At 45.4% G+C, this 23,203-nt stretch overlaps 1 protein-coding gene across 1 annotated transcript in view; it reads right to left on the bottom strand.

Moving 5' to 3' along the window:
- DOCK2 (dedicator of cytokinesis 2) overlaps window positions 1-23,203 on the bottom strand; it is a 424,170-nt gene that overhangs the window by 43,978 nt on the left and 356,989 nt on the right. The window contains exons 33-34 of the mRNA XM_044229734.1: window positions 13,606-13,754; window positions 4,061-4,146 (exon numbers count right to left, since the gene is read on the bottom strand). Coding sequence (XP_044085669.1) covers window positions 4,061-4,146; window positions 13,606-13,754 — 235 coding nt within the window. The remainder of the gene's footprint in view (window positions 1-4,060; window positions 4,147-13,605; window positions 13,755-23,203) is intronic.

Below are 23,203 nucleotides of genomic sequence, written 5' to 3' on the forward strand. Positions count from 1 at the left end.
GGAGCCAGGTAGCAGTATTTTATTTTTAAAGTTCTCTAGGTGATTCCAATATGCAGGCAACATGAAGAACAACTCCTTTAGTCCAGGGCTTTGCAAAGTTCAGTGCCCATGGGAATAACCTGGGGCTTAGCAGATTCTGTTAATAGATTCTGGTTCAGTAGATCTGGGCTCGGGCCCAAGATTCTGCGTTTCTAAAAAGCTCCTGGATGATGCTAGTGCTATTGGTCCTTTGTGAAGCATGGGTTTAGGAGAACACAGTCCTGGCTTTCTTAGTTTCACTATTCTTTAGGCATAGGGCAAGAAAGCTGCTCATACGGTCTAGGATTGGTGAGATAGAAGAGCAGATTGTTTGGAAATCACCCGGCTGTTCACCATCCACCATCACCCACCATTCACCAATCCACTCAACAGATATTATTCTAGGAGCTTGGGATTCAGAAATCATTAAGGCACTGACTTCCAGGAAATCACAGTGTAGCAGGGGAAGCAGATACAGAAATAAAAACTAACTGTAGTATAGTAATACTATAATGTATTGAGTACTTCCTGTGTTCCAGATGCTGTGCAAACCCACTTTATTTGTTGTCTTGTTTAATACTTACAAAATTTCCTTGAGTTGGGCCTTATTAACATCATCAATCTAGAGAGGAGGCATGAGGCCCACAGGTCCTGCCAAGGTCACCCAGCTCTTCCCTTCCTTTGAACCCTCAGTTGAAAATAAGTACAATGAAAAATGGTCCTGGGAACCTCTAATTGATGCAGATAATTCCTCACTCAATGGAAGGAGAAGTGGCAGAGCACTTGCCAGCCATTCCATGTCTATGCTCCTGCCTTGAGGGGCCTGGAGAGAGCTCACCCTGCCCTGGAATTGATTTGCATTCAGTGTGGGAGGCCTTCAGAGGGAGGAGCCCAGGCCGACTCTGTCAGTGCTGATGGAACTGGGTTTTCACTCATTCCTTTAAAAATGATGTGTACAGCACCACTATGACAGGCCCTCCTTCAGATAATGAACTGATTTGGGTGGGATCTTGGACCTAGAGCACACATTCTCTGTCCTCTTTAGCTTTCCACCTCCCTTGCCACTTCTGGAAAAAAATTCTCAATGGAATTTTTCCATTCTATTCCAGATGGAATAAAGCAGGATAGAGTGTCTAATTATTCCATTCAGTGTGGGACCCTCACATTAAGACAGTTATGGACAAATGGCAGTGGGCTCTGAGGACATTTCTGAGGACAGGGAGGAGTGGGATGTTGTGTAAGGTTGTATGGCTTGTGCACTGCACAAGAGCCCATAAAGGCTGAAATTCAGCTCCACTCTATGCCCTAAAGCAGGGCTGCAGCTGCCACAGGAAGGGAAGCCCTGATCTATTCACAGAGGCACCATCATATTCCTAAGCCATGTACTCACAGGATTGTGTTTGCCCATGGGAGGCCCTACATGCAGTGGAAGCCCTGAATGAAGGGCTGAGAAGAAGAGTTGAAGGAACTGACAGTGACTAGCCTGGAGGGGAAATGACAGGTAGGCTCATGGCTTCAAATAACCACATCAGCATCTACCTGAAGAACAACAATAAAAATAGCTAATATTTTCAGACTACTTAACTAGTTATCAGAAATTGTGCTAAGCACTTTACATGACTTCTCTTGCATAATCTAAAAAAAAAAAAAAAAACCCTACGAGATGGATAGTATTTTTATCCCCAATTTCCAGATAAGGAAACTGAGGCTCAGAAAGTTCAAAGGAAGAAGCAAGGACCTGGCTGCTGGGCATTCTAATGGGACCTTGACTCCTCTGGTTGGATTTGATTGGTTTTATAGAAATCATTCACACCTCTATCGCAGGAGCAAAAATAATCAGCTGCTTTTAATTTCCTCAACCTCTAAGGATTCCTTTTATAAATAATCGCTCAGGAAGGATTTGAAAACCCTGCTGATCATCTGAAGACTACCACAGAGCCCTATCCGCTTATAAAAATGGAAATTGCCAGCACCGTAAATGGTTTCATTTATGGTCAATATTTAGATTTTCTTTTTTAGAACTTTAAAATAAACATTGACTCGGGCAAAATGTCACTTTTTCCCCTGGACAGTGAGTCTCGATACCCACCCGAGGGGCAGACAGTGAGCTTCTTCTGGCTGAACTACCTTTGCAATCCATGTGTTTAGTGAGGGCTGTGCACAGTGACAGAAGGGGGACAGGGTACTGCTGGGAATCTGCTCTACCTCCAGAGTGGGGGAAGGAGGGTCACTGTGAGGATTAGAGAAAGGCCTTTAGTTTTGCTTTTGTTGCTGAAGTTAAAATATTCAAAAAGGATTGGAAAAAGAACCCCAAGTCCGAGTTATATCAGAGAATCATACAGATCAGAGAATATGCAACTAGGAAGAAATATGGGATGTCTGAGCCACAGTACCAAACTTTCAGTGAAGTCCTTCTTGGGGAAAGGGTACAATTGACATGGAGACAGAAACTGGGGATCAGGTGTCTGAACAAAGTATACTTACTAGCTTTACCTGCTGTGTGCCAGATGCTTTAGAGTTATTCAGTCTTTAAAATAACCACAAGCTTATTCTTCCCATTTTACAGCTGGAGATGCTGAGGTTAATGATGGTGATTGGCCCAAAGTTATAGAGATGCTAGGTGGTGGGTTCAGGGTTAAAACCCAATGTCTTTCTCCAACTAAATATAATTGGCCAATATGCACATGAAAAAATGCTCAACATCATGAGCCATCAAGGAAATGCAAATCAAAATGGCAATGATATCACTTTCACAGCCACTAGGATGGCTCTAATTAGTAAGACAGATTATTAACAAGTATTGGGGAGAATGGGGAGAAACTGGAACTCTTCACACACACCTGGTAGGAATAGGAGTGGTCTGGTATTTTAAAAAAACAGTCTCATGGTTCCTCAAAAGACCAAATAGAGTTACCAGATGACCCAGCCATTCCACTCCTTGGTTTATACCCAAGAGAACCGTAAGCATATGCCCTCACAAAACCTTACACACAAATGCTCATAGCATCGTCATTCCTAATAGTTGAAAAAGTAGAAACAGCAGAAATATCCATTAATAGGTAAGTGAATAAAAAAAATGGGATGTGTCTAAACAGTGAAATATCAGTCAGCCACAAAAACGAATTAAGCACTGACACCTGCTACAGAGTGGGGTGGCCCTTGTGGGTAAGAAGCCAGGCACCAAGGACCATATATTGATTCCATTTCTATGAAATGTGCAGACCAGACAAATTCACAGGGACAGAAAGTGGGGGGGGGGTGGCTAAAGGACATAGGGTTTCTTTTGGGAGGGAACAAAAATGTTCATCAGATTGTGGTTATGATCGTTCAGCTCTGCAAATATACTAAAAGCTATTGAATTGTAACGTTTAGTGGGCTGAATAGTATATAAATTATATCTCAGTAAGATGTTAAAACCAAACAGGGTCCTGATTGCAAGTGCTGTGGGGCCCATGGTGCACTGCCTCACTCAGGCGTGAGCCCTGCAGTCAGGCAGAGCTGGTTCCCATCCCAGCTTGCCCATCCAACCAGCTTGTTCTGGTTTCCTCAGACAAGCCCCTCCCATGAGCCTCAGGGGCCAGCTCCGTGACACCAGGATCAGAGAGTAAATGCAGCTAAAGGAGGCAGTGCCCAGAGAGCATCTGGTCCAGCCCCCGTGTCTTGCGTGGGTTCCAGGTATGTTGGTCATGATCAACGTCTGTCTAAGATTAAAAGAGAAAAAAGGAAAAACTAGCAAGAACTAGTTTATAGCAAAGAGGTAAAAGAAGTGAACATTTTGGTGGATTGTTTTCCTCTTCTCGATACAGCAAAGTTTGTTTTTATCTGTCCTATTCCATCAATATCAAAGAAACAGTCCCTCTAGGGAGAGATATGTGAGGTTGCTTTCAGAAGTGGAGTTTCTCCAGTACGAGGAGCCAATGGACAGATCTCTGGAGTCGGGGTGGGGAGCGCCCGGAGGCCCCCGCGTTCCGAGCGCTCCGGCCTCCCACGTCCCCAGCTCCCGCGTCCCCCGCTCCTCTCACACCCGCGGGCGCGGACTTACATGGACTCTAGCAGCTGCATGTATTGCTCGTCCCCTCGACCCCCTTCCACCTCGTGGTCCAGCTTGAGGATGATTTCATTTTCAAACTGAAGAAAAACGAGATGGAAATCAATAAGAACAACATTAGGAGGCTGAATGTTGAAATTAGCCCGTTTGTTATTTTAACCAAAGCTTTGGGGAGTGCCCAGCATTTCTCAGGGTCAGTGCCAGGAGCAGGGAGTGCACACAGAACAGGGCACCATGTCTGTCTTTGGGGAGTTCCCAGACCATGGGGAAGAAACGGAGATGGTAAGCACCAGAGAGGGGAGGAGGGAGGGAGGATGGGGACAAAGACAGTGAGTGAAGGAAGGGAAAGGGCATAATGAAGGGCGGAGGGTGGAGGACACAGCGTGTGCAAGGACGTGGAGGTGCATGACAGAGCCCTCTGTCTTCGGGGAATGGACAGCTGGCATTTCTGCCTGTCTGGCCAGCCTTTCTCCACACTTCAGTGATCGCCGGGCTCTAGTCTCAGTCTTCGGGATAGAGGTAAGCTGAGCATGCCTCCCTAGCTCCAGGTACGGGAGGTGACCCAGGCCTAGCTCTTAATCAGTCTCTTTCATCATCTAGACATTAAGATTAATAAAGGCCAAGCCAGTGAGACTCAGAGCCTGTGCTGGAAATCTTAGCACAGAGTCTGTCTGTTCCACATAGAGATGGAAGTTAGAAGCCAGGGCTGCTACGGATGGCCACAGTGAAAGAACCTGCCTGGGAACGACACCAACACAAATGGAAGCAGAAAGGAGGAGATAGAGAGACACGGAGGCCCTGAGCCCACCCATACCTGAAGCTGTCATGTTTGCCTGAGCTGATGCCTCAGAAAGCGAGGACTGGGGACAACTGCACTGGGCAGAAATCAGACTAGGTAAGTGACTTGAAAGTGAGCACGTACCCACAGTCCCACCAATCTTGTTACAATGAAGACAGGGGATATTCTATTTCCCCACTTTCACCATGAAGAAGCATCTCACTCGCTTCAGTTCATGGCTTTTTCCATATCTTAAAGGGTCACACTGGGTCCCTTTTCACAGCTGTAATGTAAAACGGTTTGTACGGTTTTAATAACATGCCCCGATGAGTCCATCCGTACCATGCAGTGCATGTCTCAATTTTACCATTAAATAAGAAACTGACATCTGGAGAAGGGAAGGAGGCCCTTGGCAAAGGTCACCAAGGTCAAAGCAGTCTTTGGGTGGGTACTCCTGGCTCCTTACCTAACCTGTCTACCCTCAGTCCTTAAAATAGCTCCATGAGGTCTGGAGGTCATATTTAAGGAAGATAGCTTTTTTTTTTTTTTTTTTAAGAGAGAGAAAGAGACAGGGAGAGAGAGAGAGAGAAAGCATACACAAACAGGGGGGAGGGGCAGAGGGAGAGAGAATCTCAAGCAGTCTCCACACCCAGCATGGAGCCTGATTTGGGGCTTGATCTCATGACCCTGAGACTGAGCAGAAATCAAGAGCTGGATGCTTAACCAACTGAGCCACCCAGGCGCCCCAAGGAGGATCACTTTTAAATGTAAAAATGCGTGAAAAGCAGCCAGCCCGGACTGGCCCCACTTAAGTTAAGTAGAGCCTTTCCCTTGGGTAGTAGAGACTCTGAGAATTTCAGTGGCTTGTCTAAAGTCTGTTATGAATGGCAGAGACCTTTCGGCAGGTTCTTTTCAGTGCACAAAGGATCAAGCCCTGTGTAGTTGGTTGGAATCTTCAGGTGATGAAAGGCCGGGGCTGGAGTCCCTCTTCCCTCAGTGTGGTGCCATTGTTCCCTCACTTTTGTGTGCTGAGGGCCAAAGGGAAGGACCAGAAGCGTGTGCTGATAGAGCACAAATGAGAAAATTTCCTGTGAGTTTCCACAGTTGCACAAGATTTATGGAAGGAGATACACAAAACCTGGAAGATCCACAGTCATAGGACTGTGACAAATGTGAAAAGGAAGGGCATTTAGGTAGGAGGCATGGACTGAGCAAAGGATGGAGCTAGGAACATAGAGAAAAATGAGGAGAGCAGTTCAGCAGGAGCAGAGTTCAAGAAAGAGAGAAAGGAAAAAAAATTAGAATGGAGACCTAAATGGGGGCCAATTTGGCCCGGGTTTGAGCTGCCGGTCTGCACTTGAATCATGGACATTATATGATGTATTATACTAAGCATCTAGTAGGCATCAAATGTCATCCAGAGTCAAGGGTTGGGGCTATGTTGATTAGAGAGGTCTACTGAGCAAGCCTAGGGCAGGAAGAAATACGCTGAAGGACTACAAGCATGGGCTCTGATGTTAGATTATCTGGCAATCTAGACATGTCTGCTTCATTCCCTCCACCATTTTGGGAAAGCTAGCAGGTCTTTCTAATCCTGTTTCAGAGTTTATAACAGGGGTCAGCAACCATTTTCTGTAAAGGATCAGACCGTAAATATTTTAGGCTTTGCAGTTTAGATAGTCTTTGTCACAACTACTCAGCTCTGCTGCTATAACACTAAGCCACCATAGATAATAGACAAATCAGCATGGCTGTATGCCAATAAAACTTTATTTACAAAAACAGGTAGCAGGACAGATTTGGCCTATCAATATAATAGTAGTATCTACTGCACAGGGTAGTTAGGAAAACTGGAGGATTTTATATATAAAGCACCAGGGGAGACCATAAACTCAGGTATGCTTCGGGTTTGCTGATCTGCTAATGATTACTGCTAATGTTATGCTATTACTGCTGGATGTTACTGGAAAGCAGCTCTGGGGGAGGAAAGAAACAGCATTTTTTTCTTGTCTGAGTTGTTCAATGGTAAATGTTGGCATGATTCCTCCTCATGTGATGAACTTGCCTTTAGAGCGGAGAAGTGCATGAGGTAAATAAGCACTTGTCACAGGGTCACAAAAGAGCCTGCAGGGAAGGAAATTACAGGGTGCCAGGGGTTCTGCAGAGCTGGCTGATGCCATCCATGCCTGAGCCCTCTAGGGCAGGTTGGAGAGTGAGGGTTGCAGTCAGGCACATCCCAAAGCGGACTGCGGCCCGTTTTGCCTTCCCCCACCCCTCAGCATGCACTGTGCTTAGGAATGGCTATGACCACAGCTTTTGGCATCCAAGAGACTTAGTTTCAGTCTTGCTTTGACTTTTTTCCCCACTCTGTGACTTTGGCCAAGTTGATAAGCTTTCTGGGGCTCATTTTTCTCACCTATTATAAGGAAATTTAAAACAGCACCTACGTAGAGTGGTGCTGGGAGGAGTTAATGGGAAAAACACGTGAAAGATTTAGCATGGTGCTTGGCACACAGTAAGTGCTCAATAATTGTTGGCAATTTTCACGACATTGTTGACATTGTCATTGTCAATGGCAGCATAATCTCACTTAGTCTTTAGCCAAGGGGGATGGATATCATCATTCCTATTTTATAAAGAAGGAAACTGAGGCAAAGCGAAACCTTGGTCTGGGTTTCAAAGGATGGATGGACTTGGCCAGAGTAGACCCAAGGGCCCAGCGTTTGCTCCTAAACATACACTATGCTGTGCCACTGTGAAGAGCTTCTGCCTTCTCCACATCAATTTCATTTTCCTCCACAGCCACACTGGCATCACAGTGTTGACTCCTCACCACCCCTGAAAGGTAGGTATTCCTTTAGGGGCACCTGCAGGCTACTTTCATAGAAGTCAATGCTACCGAGACCCAACAGGAATCTCAAAAAGCCCTTATCGGGGAAAAGGAAGTGAACTCTAGTAGGAGCGCAGCCCTCCTGGGCGGGCCTCTCTCTTTCTACACAATGACTTACGCAGGCCTCACATTTGCATCAGGCCTTCCCTGCATTGCTTCCACGGGGTCTCCTGACTTCTTGAAAACATTTTGGCTATTTTCATTATTTATTTGCCTAAGATCCTGCACAAGTGTGAAATTTAGGAAAGAAGAGCTCTTCTTTAAAGGTATGGTGCTGACTTTGACTTTGTGTGAGGGGCTGGGAGATGGATAGTGTGAAAGGCCAGGATGGCAGAGAGATAGCAGGGATGGAACTGGCCCCAGTAAGTCAGCCTGTGGCCTCCTTTGTTTATGAAATGCTGGTTGTCTGGGGGTGGATAGAAGCACACTTGGGGCATGGCGGGAGGGAGAGCGGGAAACAATAATGTCATGTGCGATGGGAGTCAGGACAGCTTTCTAATTCTCACCTTGCCCCTGCCTGCTTCAGACCATTCCTATTCCCTCTAGAGCTCTGGTTTGGGAACCTATAATGGTATTATGATATCCATTTCACAGATAAAGACCCTGGGGCTGAAAGAGGTTAAATAACTTTCCCAAATTTACCAGCCCAGAAGCAGCAAGCCCATCTGACACTAAAGTAGACATACGGTAGGTGTCCAGTATATATTTATTGAATCGATTGTTCTTTTCTACATCATGTTCTAAGCCATCTGAATCACCACATTGCTCCATGCCAAGACTCAGTTTCAGTGGGATCTGCTGCACTGATCTCTCTGTCCGCTAATTCATTTACCAAACAATTGCCGATCTTGTGCCGTGTTCTAGTGGCTTTTCTAGGTGCTGCTGTCAAGTCCTATTACCTCTTCTATCTTTGAGAAAGGGTTTTCTCTGGAACCATCGTTTGCTGCAACTCAGACCTTCAGGCTCATTGTTCCACAGTCCTTTCTATGATCTGTATCATAAGTAACCACTCTTCTCAGCCTCTGCGCCCTAGGACTCCCACTTGTTCCCACCAACTTCACCTAGAAACCCCCAAACCCCTTCTTCCACGAAGAATTGTCCAGGAGGACAACTGGTCTACCCAGCCTCTGGGGATTATTCAAGCAATGGTCAGCTACCCACAATACCCTACATTATGAAAATGTTCACTGGAATGCTCCTCCCTGGGCCAAGGCTTTTCCTCTGGAATGTGGCAGAATGCAGGTCTAGAGGCCTCCATTCATCCTGGGAATACGACATGGTTCCCACCATATTCATGACAGGAAATTTGATAGGTGCTAGGAATTCAGGACTGAGAGACTGGCTTTAACCCTGAAAGAACTCACAGTCTCATGATAGAGTCAGATCTATGAGTAGATTGTCACGCAGTGTGGGATAAGTGATGTGCCTGAGCCCCATGCAGGCAAAACAAGATGCATTTCACCCTGACCAGATACGGCCATGCCAGCCACTGTGTGGCAACCCAAGGCTCCTTTTGCCAAAACTGCCCTGTCCGTAGCCCCATCAAGGGAATTGCAGAATGTACAAGGGATGGGACACCCAGTCCGAGGCACAGGACAGAAACCTCTGCAATGGTCTTGGGTGAAGTGCTGTACTCACGAGGGATAAGTGTTATCAGTCAAAAGCATCAGCTATCTTATTCGGGCTAGAGAAGACAGGGCAATCTGGCAATGAGGTTGCAAAAGAAACTCAGAGCAGAAAGAGAGATTGCCCCAGAACCTCCTTTTCCCCATCCCCAGCCCCTCCTTAAGTCCATTAGCGTCTAACCCCTTCCTGTCCTAGTTCCAGTTCTTGGACATCCTGCTTGAGTGAATCTGTCCTTTGCATCCATCAGGAAGCATAAAGGGCTCTCTCAAAATGTGAGACCTCAGCTGAAGGATGAGTAGAATCTCTTCAAGTAAAGAAATCAAAGGAAGAGCCAGAGCAAATGTGGGTCAGCAAGAGAACCTCAAGATGTTGGGTACCAGGTCAGGGGGTGTTGTGTGAACTAGGAGAAAGGGTCCTGCTAACTTTTATTCTTGATTTTTTAATTTCCTTTAAGAAACTCAAATTTTAGAAAGAGAAGCTTGTTATTTTACAGGCACCTGGTTCTTAGTTGATAATTTTGGCATCATTCCTTAATGCTAGTTTGCATGCAATGCCTCCTGGATTTCAGACCCAGTTCCAGGCTTCACTTTAGATTTGGCCATCAGGATGGGTCGGGGTTTATATGGACTGGCTTCCTCCTTTCCTGGGGACACCTTCCAGAACTGCTTATTCAGAACCAAGAAGACATGCCTGGATCTGCTCATTCCACAGCTGAGCTCCCACCAAGCACACCAGCTGGTTTTTTCATGGAAAGCTGCCCCATTAGTCAGCCTGATTGTCCTGTCTCTTTTGATAAGAGAAAAATTAAGAGGAGCAATTGGGGAACATTATTACAGTGAACACAGTTTGGAGTGAGAAGTCCAAGGATGACCCCCATTCATGGAGAACAGGTGGGTAGATTGGGGATGTCACAATAAGGAAATCCTTCAGGGCAAAAAAAAAAAAAAAAAAATCATACTTGGGCAAGCCTGTGAAGTCTACTATACACGTGAAGACACCAACACTGTCAGGTCATAATCTAGAATTGGCCAACTGTCAGGTCATAATCTAGAATTGATGGGTTTGCTTGTTTTTTAAGTATGGCATACTCTCAGGTACTTGGGAGTGTTTCCTTTGCACACCTGCTCCCAGGACATCTTCTGAGCCATCTGGAGCACACACCTCTGGAAGGAGTGCTGACCTGAGGGTAAGGATGATTCCCTTCATCTCCCATCGTGTGCCCTCTACGTGTTCCCAAGACTCACATACCTCACTACCCTTTAAGAGACAGAAGATTGTAAAATGTCTTCAAAAACCTTCTCCAGGTTTCACCTTTCATTCCTCTTGATCCCAACTGGTTGGCTATGGTATCTTCCTCTATCTGACCTCTTCAACCTGATTTCTTTTATGGCCCTTTGCCGAGGAGACAGCTGGTCACTAGCCTTTCTGGGACTTGAGATCTCCTGCTAATTAATCCCTGGACAGGAGAGTACCCTCTCACACTGGTATCATCAGACATAATTACAGGTCTTCCTTGGCTTATAATGGGGTTATGTCCTGACAAATCCATTGCAAATTGAAAATATAGTTAAGTTGAAAATACACTTAAAATCCCTAACTTAATGAACATCATAGCTTAGGCCAGCCCACCTTAAACGTGTTCAGGACACTTACATTGGCTATGCTTGGGGAAAAAAGTCATCTAATACAAAACCTATTTTATAATAATATGTTGATTAGCTCATGTAATTTACTGAACATTATACTGAAAGTGAAAAAGAATGGTCGTATGAGCATAGAATGGCTCTAAGTATGGCAGTCGTTACCCTCATGATCAGGCGGCTCATCAGGAGCTGGGGCTCACACCTGCTGCCCAGCATCATCTGTAGCCAGCCCAGAAAAAGATCAAAATTCAAAATTCAAAGTAAGGTTTTTACTGAACGTGTATCACCTCCACACCATCGTAGAATCAAAATATCGTAAATTGAACCATTGTAAATTGAAGACCACATTAGTGTCTTTCCCCTCTTAGAACAATGTTTTCCAGAGTGATTGGCAGAATGGCACATCTAATTGATACTTCTTGCACAAATAAGTTTGAGAATTGAGCACTGTAAATACTGTTTACAGTGGAATGCCTCAGTGCTTTGACTATGTTAATATGCACTGGAAATCTCCAAGAGGGGCTTACCATATGCAGTGACTTTCAAAGGTATTCAGCCTCGAAATCCCCTTCCCTAGAGCATCTGTTTGGATTAGTGCTCCATGGAACCTATTTTGAGAAACCACTGCTGGAGAGGATGGCGTGCACTCTTTCACTCTGCCGACATTTACTGTGACAGTACCTGGGGCTGGAGAATGCTGTAGGCACAGCAGGATTTGGGGACCATAGTGATCTCTGTGTTGCAGTCTCTGCCCCTCCTTTTTGGTGATGTATGACTTTGAGCAAGTGACTTTACCTGTCTAGGCTTCAATATTTTCATCTTTAAAATGGGTACGATAATGCTACCTACCTCATGGGTTTGCCATAAACAAGATAATATGAACTAACAGAGGGAAAGTACTTAGAGTGCCTGACACATAGTAAGCATCCAGTTCATGGCGGCCACTTCTGTCATCATCACCATCATCATCATCGCCATCATCATCATCATCACCATCATCATCATCATCATCACCATCATCATCACTTTTATTAGATAAGGATGAGGAAGATGCAGAGCATACTTAGAAATGAGTACAAGGCAAGGCAGTATGTAATCATCATACCTCAGAGAGATAAAATGATGTAGGAATAGAGGGAAAAGTTGTCTGAATGGACCCAGTTCTGCAATGGACTTTGCAAGATCAGTAGGAGTTTAGGTGTTGACAGGCAGGACTGTGAACAGGGCAGAGTAGTACCAGGAAGGAGAAACTCACAGAGGAGGATGCTGACTGAGGCATCCCAGTTCAGGTGAGCTGTGGGAATAATGGGAGAACAGGTGAGGTAGGAAAAGAGGTGGGGATAATAGCCAAAAAGGCTGCCCGAAGGCCAGAGTACGGAGGGCCTTGCAGGCAAGCAGGAAGGTTTGGAGGCTACTGGGTGAGGATTAGAGAACTAGTAAGTGAGAAAGGGGTAAAATCTGTAAGGATTTTAAGGAGGGCGCCTGGGTGGCTCAGTGGGTTAAGCCGCTGCCTTCGGCTCAGGTCATGATCTCAGGGTCCTGGGATCGAGTCCCGCATCGGGCTCTCTGCTCAGCGGGGAGCCTGCTTCCTCCTCTCTCTGCCTGCCTCTCCGTCTACTTGTGATTTCTCTCTGTCAAATAAATGAATAAAATCTTAAAAAAAAAAAAGGATTTTAAGGAAAGGCTGTTTGGAATCTGCTGCTTTTTAAGTATCTGTTTTAAAGAAATTGTTTGGTGGCAGGAGATGGTCTAGAATGAGAGGCAGAAATGCTGGAGGAGGAGGAGGAAGAGCCCTTTAAAGGTAGAACCAGGTGGGAAGGTGTGGTGAAGAAGACAGGGGATCAAGATCTGAGGGAACCTGACAAGACTTAAACATCAACCTTCCTGAACTATGGGGAAAGTACTGAACCGCCAGGAACCCATTGCTGAAATGGCTTCCTACTGCACTGTCAGAAGGTTCAGGAGTGAGTGGGCCCAGAAAGTGGTCTTTGTTCTTCAAGCTCGACAGGGCTTTTCAATGAAAACATTTGGCCAAGGATACCTGTGCTTCACGCAATTTGCTCACTTCCTTCATGCTAGGGAAAGCCCCCTATTGCCATGGCAGCCCCACAGGTCTCTCCTGGGCAACGGTTTCTGATGCCATTTGCTGTTGATTTTAACTCATGTATGACTATGACTCCTGGAAAGGTCGGCTCTTTCTAGACAATGTAGATCTTCCAGGTTGTCCCAGAGTAGAAAATGCTGGACAGAGATCCAAGCTGGGGTCCAAGGGTCCAAGATGGGGGCAGGTGGAAGGGATGGGCTCTTTGGACACACCTGGAGGGAACCCTTAGGTAGGGATTAGGGAACTTGTACTAGTGAGAAAGGGACCAAGCTGATCCACGGCAAGAAAATGCATTTTAATCTTGGCCTTGGGCAGGAAAGCATGATAGAATAGTGACCAAATCCGATCTGCCAGTTCATTCTGGGCACGTGAATAATGTCTCTATCCTACCGTCAAGCTCCTGAATGAAGCCCAGGCAGATGGAACGAGGTTATCATTATGGGGAAATGGTCTAGGGATTAGAGAAGATGCCATGAGTTTCCAGTCTCATTTTTTTACCTTTTTGAAATCCCCACTCCTTTGATATTCACACAGCATCATGTCGAAGAAGATTGGTATGGTGGCTTTCCGGAGCTCAGCCTCGGGGATAAGTGTCATCTCTAATATAGGTCCCACCATGCCTGGGATGAAGCAGATTTTGTTCTGGCCTGTAAGAGAAGAGGAATCCGGACACATAAAACAGTTTTCATGATGCACAGATCCTCCTCAGACCAAGCCTGGGGAAGAAAAAATAAGGGTGGCAGAATAGTAGAAATAATAGTGAACACTTATACAGTGGTTTACTGGAGCCAGGCAACATTTTGAACACTTTACATATATTAACTCCTGCAGGAGGTGCATGTATCATCCGGAACGAGCTGTTGTTAAGGATAATAACATGGGTATGTGTAAAGCACGTCACTGTTTACAAGGGTTTTCACCTGCATGATCTTCTTGGCAAATGGAGCTCTGATGGAATATGTTAGGGGTGGCAAATCACAGGGATATTTGAAATCATGCCTGTCCGCATCACAAACCATGTTTCTGAGACTGGAGAGCATGCTTTTTGCAACTGTCTCATGAAATAAGAAAAGCAAAATTTGCTGCTAAGAATCTGCTATGATAGCAGGGTCAGTGGAATCCCTCCCCTTGAGGGAATAGTGTGGCCAATGGAATGATGAGTCGATGGCAAGGCTTTCTCACGAACCTCCCCTGACTCTTGGCATCCAGTTCTGCTGGTCTGCTTCCAGTGTTGCAGACTCACTTTGTGTCCTCCACTGCCAGGCCGATGCACACACTGGTCCTTTGTTGACAATAATTGTTTGTTTGTTTTTCCTATCTGTGCCCCAATACCTTCACTGTCACCTGGATTCCCCTGGATGTGTCCCAGGGGATCTGTTGAGAACAGCCAGCAGCACATGCCCCCCCAACCCTAGTGAGGTCAGAACCCCTACACTGGCTTCTTGTGTTGTGTCTTCTCAGCCAACTTTGCAATGATGGCTTCATTTGTGGAAAGATATGATAAATGTCTGCCTGCCCATGTCACAAGAGTGTGAGGCAATGTCTGTTCTCACCTTTGTATCTGTGGCACTGAGTATAGGACATTTAGATGTTCAGTAAATGTCTGTTGAATGAAGAAATAAATTTGTCTAGCTCCTACACTCACTAGCTAAATGACTTGGATATGGATCTTATAAGGATGCAGTAGCAACACCCACTTGTTTAGAAGACCATGTGAAAATACACCCAGGCATTACTTAGCACAGAGCCTGGAAGAATCATCACCCAGGGGGATGGCTAGTGTAGCCCAGTGGTTAAGGGCACAGATCCTGGAGCTAGATGGTCTGAATTTGTAGACGGACTCCACCATCAACTAGCTATGGGATGCTGGATAAGCTGATCTTACCACTTGGGGCCTCAGTGTCCTCATCTTAACATGAGAGAATAGTAGTATTTACTGATATGGGTCATTGTGATGAATATGCAGATTTTTATTTCCCAAGCTGGGACTGTCCTGGCCACGTGGCATACTTGACACAGTATTAGCTATTGCTCTTCTGATGTTTGATCAAAATGGACCACTGAGGGCAGCCCTGTTGAGCAGAGCTAAGCAGACTCTTGAGAAGACACACAGGAGACATGGCAGAGAAGGGGCACAAAGAAGGGTGTTTAGGAGTGCAGGGACTTCCCGGGGAATGAGGGCAAGCATATCCACAACAGCCTATCATCGAAGCTGATGTCTGGCTGGTCCATCAGCAGCTGCCTCTTTCTTCTGAGTCTCAGAGCCCAAGAAGCCCCTGTCGGTTTTTCTCTATTTTCAGGACAAACCATGGCCATCTTAACCTGGGGCAGAGAGCTCCTGGGGGTGCAGAAAGTTAGGTGGCATGGTATACAGCCTGCTGCTGTTGCTTTCAATTAAGGCTCAGAGAAGGAGCCAAGAGGGAAGGCAGCAAGAAAATGAATTTTCATTTAGCCTAAATGAGGCTTAATGTTCAAGTATTTCCCCAGAATTCAGATAAAAAAGGCATCATTCTCAGACTATCTTCAGTTAGTGAGAATGAAGTGGTGAAGTTAGGCAGAGAGTTGAGTGAAATATAAAGACACTTTTCCAGGATATCCGCTTCATTATGTGATGCATTTGGATTACACTTGAGCTTCAAGCCTTCACTTTGGCCCAAATAGGAAAAAAAAAAAAGATACTCTCTAGCAGGTTTATAGTAATTGCTAATCTAGGGTTTTGATTTCGTCCTTCAAGATCCTTTAAACCCACAGTGGGGTTTTAAAATTCAAAGTCAAGTGCAATAATAAGTAGAAAGTAAATGGGAAACTGTCAGATAAGCCACCACGGAACAGAGAAATTGCTTATGCAACAAAGGCCTTTACAATACTGGAGGACATTGGCTATGATAAGGATATATTTAAGACGGTTTAAAATAAAGAGCGGACATGCTGTAGAGCAAGGATTTCCTAAGATACTTTTGACCTGCATTCTTTGCAGTCAGTGGAAGAGATGTTTGAAAGAATAGGGAAAATGGAGAAAGATGCTGATCTCTAAATACAGTGTGAGCGGAATGTCCCTTACAATGCTCCAGGAAGAAATTTTATTCATTTCCATCAAAAATGGAATTTGAGCTTATTGAATTTTGTGTTCAAACACACTGAAAGTGCATTTGTGTGTGTTTTTATATACATAGGCATGTGTGCCCGCGCACACGCAGAACATATTTGTAACTAATTCAATGCAAACTCATTTTGGGGGAAAAAGTCCTCATTCAAGAGACACACCTGCTGCTGTATTCAAAAAGGCAAGGCAAGGAATCAGTAAGAGGGTCTTTTTTCGTATAATGGTGGCCAAATCTCACTGAGAACAGATACCAATTAGAAAAGGCTTTTAAAGTGCCAATAAGCCAGCAGGATGAATCCAAATGCCAAATTACATAGGCTCTGGGAAAGGCTCTGGTGGAAATGAGAGTACAGAGAAGAGCTTTGGTATGTGGGTGGAAAGGAGTCCTGTGTGTTCCCTGGCCTGGGTTTCTAATCTGTACCGTGGCCTCATCCATCACACCTCTCAGGAGGAGACTGTAAGCCTGAACGCAAAGGGTATGAGCTAAGAGGAGGACCTGGCAAAAAAGGAAGAGGGAGGAAGGGAGGGGGGAGGGAAGGAGGAAGGAAGGAGACCATCACCTCTAGCCTGCTGAGAGTGGAACGTGTCACTGACCTTGTGAGGCTGTTGGGGACAGAGGGGCCCTCTTTCGAGAGTATGTGGCTCTCTAAAGGTGGGCGCAGACTCTGAAATGAACAGGGATGAGGATGAGTTGGGACCTCCTGGATTGCAGAGTCCCGCCTCCTTCCGGGGACTCTGAAATAAGGCGGGGCTGACCGACAAGATCACTCATTCAGCTCAAAAGGGGAAGAAAGAACACAGATCTTGGGTGCTCTGACTCAGGCTTGGAGAAGCTCCCTTCTGGCACTGCTCCGAGACAGGGAGTCTGTTTGCTCCTCCTCATCCAGATCCCTTCCAGGCCTTGAGAACGACGGAGCCCCCACAGCCTGGATCGGGTCCCCCGGCCGCTGCTCCATGGCTGCGTGGCTTTGTCGTTCAACTTCCCTGAGCCTCTGTCTTCTCCTCTCTGAAATGCAGATAAAAACAATCCCTGCCTGGAGGACTGTTGAGAAGCTTAGAAGAGTTGATGGAAACAAAGGGCTCTGCGGAGGCTCTGGCTCATGAGAAAGGCTCAGGAAGTACTGATGGTGATTGTGGGGATGATGGTGAGTCCTGTCAGCTCAGCCTCCTCTGGCTTCTGGAAAAGGCAACATGCAAAGACATGTTCCAACTCATGGAGCTCCCTGGAGCTTTTCCTGGAACTTTTTAGGTCTGTCAGTTTATTTGTTCACCTCCAGTGGAAAGAGAAGTCATGGGGAGAGGGTCAGGACAGATTTATCTTCTCTCCCATGATGGACACTCACGAACTTTCTGACCCTTCTCTAATCTATCTAAATATTTTATAATCTGTCCTCAAAGTTGTTTGAAAAGCCCCAAATTGACCATGCTGGTTTACAATTTATAATCCTTCCGTGGCTTCTGTTACAAGTTCTGCAGACCCATTTGGTCCGATGTTCCCACTCCATACCCCATCGCTTCCTCTTGTCGTCCTGCCCTCACTCCATGGCCTGCCTCTTCTCCTCAGCCACACCCTGCCCTTCCTCCTTGGGCCTGCATATGTGCCCTCCTCCAGCCACCATGCTCTCCTCTCTACCTCCTTGATCCCATTTCCACACTGACCTCTACCCCCACCTCCCTCATAAGGAAATCCTATTATTCTTCAGTACCATTCTATTAAATATGGAAGATACAGCCACACGTATCTTTGGAGCACTTGAGGTTAGTCCAAGTGGAGATATGCTGTGACTATTAAAAGCCCACTAGATTTCAAAGAATGAGTTCTGGAAATCAAAAACAAAGCTAACATCTCAATAACGTTTTCTATGGGGCGCCTGGGTGGCTCAGTTGGTGAAGTGTTTGCCTTTGGTTTGGGTCATGATCACAGGGTCCTGAGATCAAGCCCCATGTCTCTCTGCCCTATGGGGAGCCTGATTCTCCGTCTCCCTCTGCCTTTTTCTCCCTCTCTGCTATCTCTCTCTCTCTCTGTCAAATAAAAAAAAAATCTTTAAAAAGTAATAATATTTTGTATTGATTACATGTTGAAATGATAAGATTTTGGAAATTAGGGTTAAATAAAACACAGTGTAACATTAATCTCACTATTTCTTTTTACCTTCAAAAGACTGTGGACATTAGAGCATTTGCATTTAGACAGGTGGCTCACATTCCAGTCCCATAGGACAGTACTGCTCTGGAGTAAAGTTCTCCACCCTTGCTCAGCTAGGCCATCCTGGGCTCACTCAGGAGTCAGGAGTCCTTTGCAGACCCTCTGGGTGCCACAAGCTTCTGCTCTCAGATATGTCCCCTTTGACCATAGAGAAATAGCTCTCCAATTAGTAGCCCTGGCCTGAGGCACAGTGCCTGTCATGTAGAAGGTGCTTGTATTCGTTTCTTCTTGTTGCTGTTGTAAATCACCATAAACTTAGTGGTGTAACACAGCACAAAATTTATTATCTTACACTCCTGGAGGTTATAAGTCTGAAATGGGTTTCATTGACCTCAGACCAAGGTGCGAGCAGGGTGAGTTCCTTTTGGAAGGCCTCAGGAAGAAACTATGTGCTTCCCTTTTGCCGTGTCTGAAGGCCACCTACATGCCTTGGCTCCGGGACTCTTCCTTCACCTTCAAAGCCAGCTGTGCATGTTCTTCAAATCCTTCTCTGACCCTCGTGCCTCCTTTCACTCACTTCTAAGAACCCTATAGGTGCAGTGGGTCCACCGGGATAGGCCAGGATAGTCTCACCATCTTCAAGATTCTTAATTAAGTCTGAAAAGGCCCCTTAGTAAGGTAATAGATCCACAGTTCCTAGGGATTAGGACATGGACATCTTTGGCGAAATGTTATTGGGCCTACCACAATGCTCAATATTTGTTGTTAACTGAATGAATCAATGATCAAATGGATGGGTGGATGTCCCTGTAATCCCATTCTCTCTTTCTTACAGGTGGCTTCTTCCCAATCCTAAGAAGCCATGTTGAGTGCAGACTGATTGCTCTCCTAGAACACCTGTCCTTTCCCCTCTTTCTTTCAGTCTGGATATGGGCCAGCCTGGGGTCTCATTCAAAAGCCATTTACCCCAGTGGAGCCATCCGTATTGTCCTCATCGACCTCTCATGTGCCTGAACTCTTGAGTCTCCACCACACATTTCATGTTAAAGAACACACTCGAAGTGTGCTCTTTAACCTCTTAGTTCTATCTACTCTTAGAACTAGATGGTGGTTCTTCCTGGCAAGGCAGGGACCATGCCTTATCCTTCCCCAATGCTCTTACCCTTCCCTGGAGCTTAGTGTTCAGGTGGGTACTCTGTAGATGCTTGAAAAAGTAAAGGCCCAGTTGCTCTCACAGCTTTGCCAGGAGTGACCTCCTTACATACAAGGCCAGGATGCCAGTCACTAGAATTTGTCTTTCTTTCCCACAAAGACTGTTAACACAGCAGCCTGACGTTAACCTAAGTGAATGTGGAATGGTTAAGTGCAGTCATTTTGGCAAAATGTGCATTGCTTCACTCCAAGCAGAAATCAAATGTTATGATGTTACACTATCAGGAAAAGTACATTCCATTTGGCATAGTCCCAGGAGCCAAAAACACAATGGCATTAACCCTTTAGCGGCCTGGTCTTGGTAACGAGATGTGGTCCTTCTCTCTATCAAGACCTCCCCTCATGTACTCTCTCTCTCTCTCTCTCTCTCTCACACACACACACACACACACACACACACACACTTGTCTAGGCTTTTCTCTGGAAATGTTGAATAATCTTCAAGCCTGAGATTATCTTTGCAGTTAGCTATCTTATAATCATAGGATTGCTCAAATCTTCCCTGATGAGAAGATGATGATGATGATACTGATGATCACGGTGATGATGCCCTGATTGCTTTGGGCATTAAAACAAAATTTAAAAGGTTAACATGCATTATGATTTACTCATTATCCATAGTCTTTGAAAAACAGTTTGCTATTTCACATGCTTTGAAAATAATTTGCATATTCTGAAAAAAAAAAAAGTAAGAACATTGGACTTGGGATCAAGAGACAAGTTCCTTCACCTCAGCTGAGCCACTGATTTGTTGTTGACCTTGAATGTCCTTATGCCTCTCTTGGCCTCAGTGAGCTTACCTATAAAATGGGGAGGGGGTTGAATGAGATGATATATCAGTTAGGGATACAACAGATATTTGATCACCATGGTTAAACTGAATAAATTCTGCTTTAGCTTTCTGCCTTAACAAGAAGTCAAATGATGGTCCGTCCAGAGCCACTCCTCCATCCTTGGTGTACAACTTTTATCTTCATAGCTTCAAACTATTGCACCTCTAGGCATCTCATTGTTTTCCAGAAAGGAAGGTGGGGGGAAGGACTATGGGCAAAACATGTGTTGTGCTCACTGCACTTGTCCCTTTCCCTTTGGTTTTAATTGGACAAAAAGGATTTCCTGAAGCCCTAACAACTTTGTTTTTCTGATTCTCTTTGGACGGAGATGGGTCACATGGCCATCACCTGCTACAAAATATTGCTAACTGAACAAGTTATGATCAGGAAAAAATAAAAATAAACCCAGATTCAGTTAACCAGGAAGAAGGGTAGAATGGCTATTTTGTGGGCTCTTAGTTGTGTCTGCCATAGATGGCTTCTAAGTTTCACTTGGTCTTGGATATTTCATGGATTGTATTTTAAAACCTATCATTACCCACGGCATTCGTCTCTAATGTACACAGTGCTTGGTCCTGGTTTGGATTAGCGGGTTAACCTCATTAACAAACTAGGAGGAAGCATGCTAATGTCAAGATCTTGTAGAACAGAAGATGGCATGGGGATGGGGAATTATCTGTTCACTCTGCCTCCTCTTGTTCTCTTATCCCTGAGGGAGACAGGTAAGGAGAAGGCAGCTATGCAACTACTAAGAAACAGGAAAATCCCTTTAGGCTGATATAATTTCCTCTTTCTGGAAGTCCATGCCAAAGGGTCAGGAGGGTGGCCATCTTGGCAAAACCATTCTTTACTTCTTGTTCCATGCAGTGGACATCTGTGACCTTGACCTCTCTATAACTCCATAAACCTCTTACTTTGGGAAACTCTACCTCCTTCAGTGGATATAGGCTTAGTGGGACCATCAATGGCATGGTCATCCAAGGAAGGTCAATAGAATGATCCTCTGGAGACTGAATATTTAAGCAGGATTATGCAGGAATGAAACATGCTAAAGGCAAAGTTATACCACCTGCCCTGGATTCTAGAGTGGCTCTGGCCTTGTTCTTCTTGCCCATCTGATAAGTACCTGCTCTGATAAAGGCAGGCAGAGTCAATTTATCTTCCTTGCAACCTCAGACCCTAACAAATACATCTTTTCATTGCATTAATTCATCCTACAAGTATTTGCATACAGGGAGAATTCTGTGATGCTTTAGGACAGATACTCAGGCCAGGGTCCTTGTCCTGAATCTGCTTCTTAAGCAGTATATGGCTGTGTACATCTGTCTTCACTTCTCTGTGTCTCAGTTTTCTCCCTTGTAAAATGGTGGGTTGGACTAGACCTTTCTGAGGTGCTAAATCTGGGGATTTTCCCCCCAGAAAATCCTCAGGGGTCTACATGGGGTGCTCAAGGGTGACCCATTATAATGGGCTCTGGGCCCCTCACCCCACTTCAAATAGAATAGCTCAGCTTTCAACCAATTTATAGTATTGAGCATGAGATTCTTTTTTTATTGGCCTTCTGCTAAAAATAAACATTTGAAAAATTCTGGACAATATGATCTCTAAAGGGCCCTTCCAGCTCTGATGTTCTGTGATTCTAGGCAGGTGGAATATTTGGTAACATCTTTTCATTCATCAGCATAATTGGGAGTGCAGGAACGTCTGCCAAAACATAATCTATATCTAAATAAAATCTTCTGTGTGCAAAACAACGGCAACGAAGGACGTTCCGGAAAGAGCAGGCTGTGTGGAAGATCTAGAGACAAACCTCAGATCCCTGCTCTGCAATCCTGGCAACGCCTAGGGTGTAGGTGTGGGAAAGAAAGCCCACCCCAGCTGTATCTCGTCTTTGCTGTCGTAAAGCAAAGAGTGCAAACTCCTACGCAAACCGAATCTTGGCCCCGTGTTTCACTGGGCATATTCAATGTTTCATAAACTTCCAATCAGCTATTGTCAATATTCAGAAATTGGAAATACATTAAAAAATTGTGTTTTCTGGCTTCTTTTGAGAAAAACTGGAAGATGACACATCATCAGCCTTGCATTCTGACAGGACAGCAATCCACCAGGTCAGGACAGCGACTGCCCCTTCCAGCTGGGGCATGTTTGCTTCCCGTTGTTCCAGGCCCAGCTACTTCTTCCCATACTCCTGACCCCGAGGCCGTGTGCCACCTACCAGCTAGGCCTGCACTCGCACCAGGCTTTTTTGTTTTCTTCCTATTAAAGAGTAATGGTAAATGATACATAAAATATTTTTCATATCCTTGTCCTTATCCAAAGTGGAGACATAAAAGGCAGACTGAGAAAGGTAGGCTTTTCTAGAAAAACAGAGCAGAGACAGTATTTCTTCACAGAAGGGGTTTTCCAATAGGAGTAGTTTTGCACATCCTTTTCCCCCTCTCCAGGGACATTTGGCAGTGCCTGGAGATTCTCTTGGTTGTCCCAGCTAGGGAGGATGCTGTTGGCTTCTGGGTACAGGTAAGGGATACTAGCAAATATCCTGGAGTGTACTGAGCACCCCACAACAAAGAATCATCCCACTCCAAATGTTGATGGTACCCTGCTTTGTGGATGCCTGTGGGTTTAACATGCCCTGGCCCCTCCCCTCTTTGACATGACCTGCCTGGTTCCTGCCCTTCACACACGAATGATACAGGCCTGGAGTTGATGATGAAAGGGCCAGAACAGGAAGAGTAGACTCGGCCCTGATGGGGCAAGGGTGAAAACAACGATAACGATTCTGCCCTGGGCTTGGCCTCC

This window comes from Neovison vison, chromosome 1, assembly GCF_020171115.1.
Source record: "Neovison vison isolate M4711 chromosome 1, ASM_NN_V1, whole genome shotgun sequence".
NCBI classification, from domain to species: Eukaryota; Metazoa; Chordata; class Mammalia; order Carnivora; family Mustelidae; genus Neogale; species Neogale vison.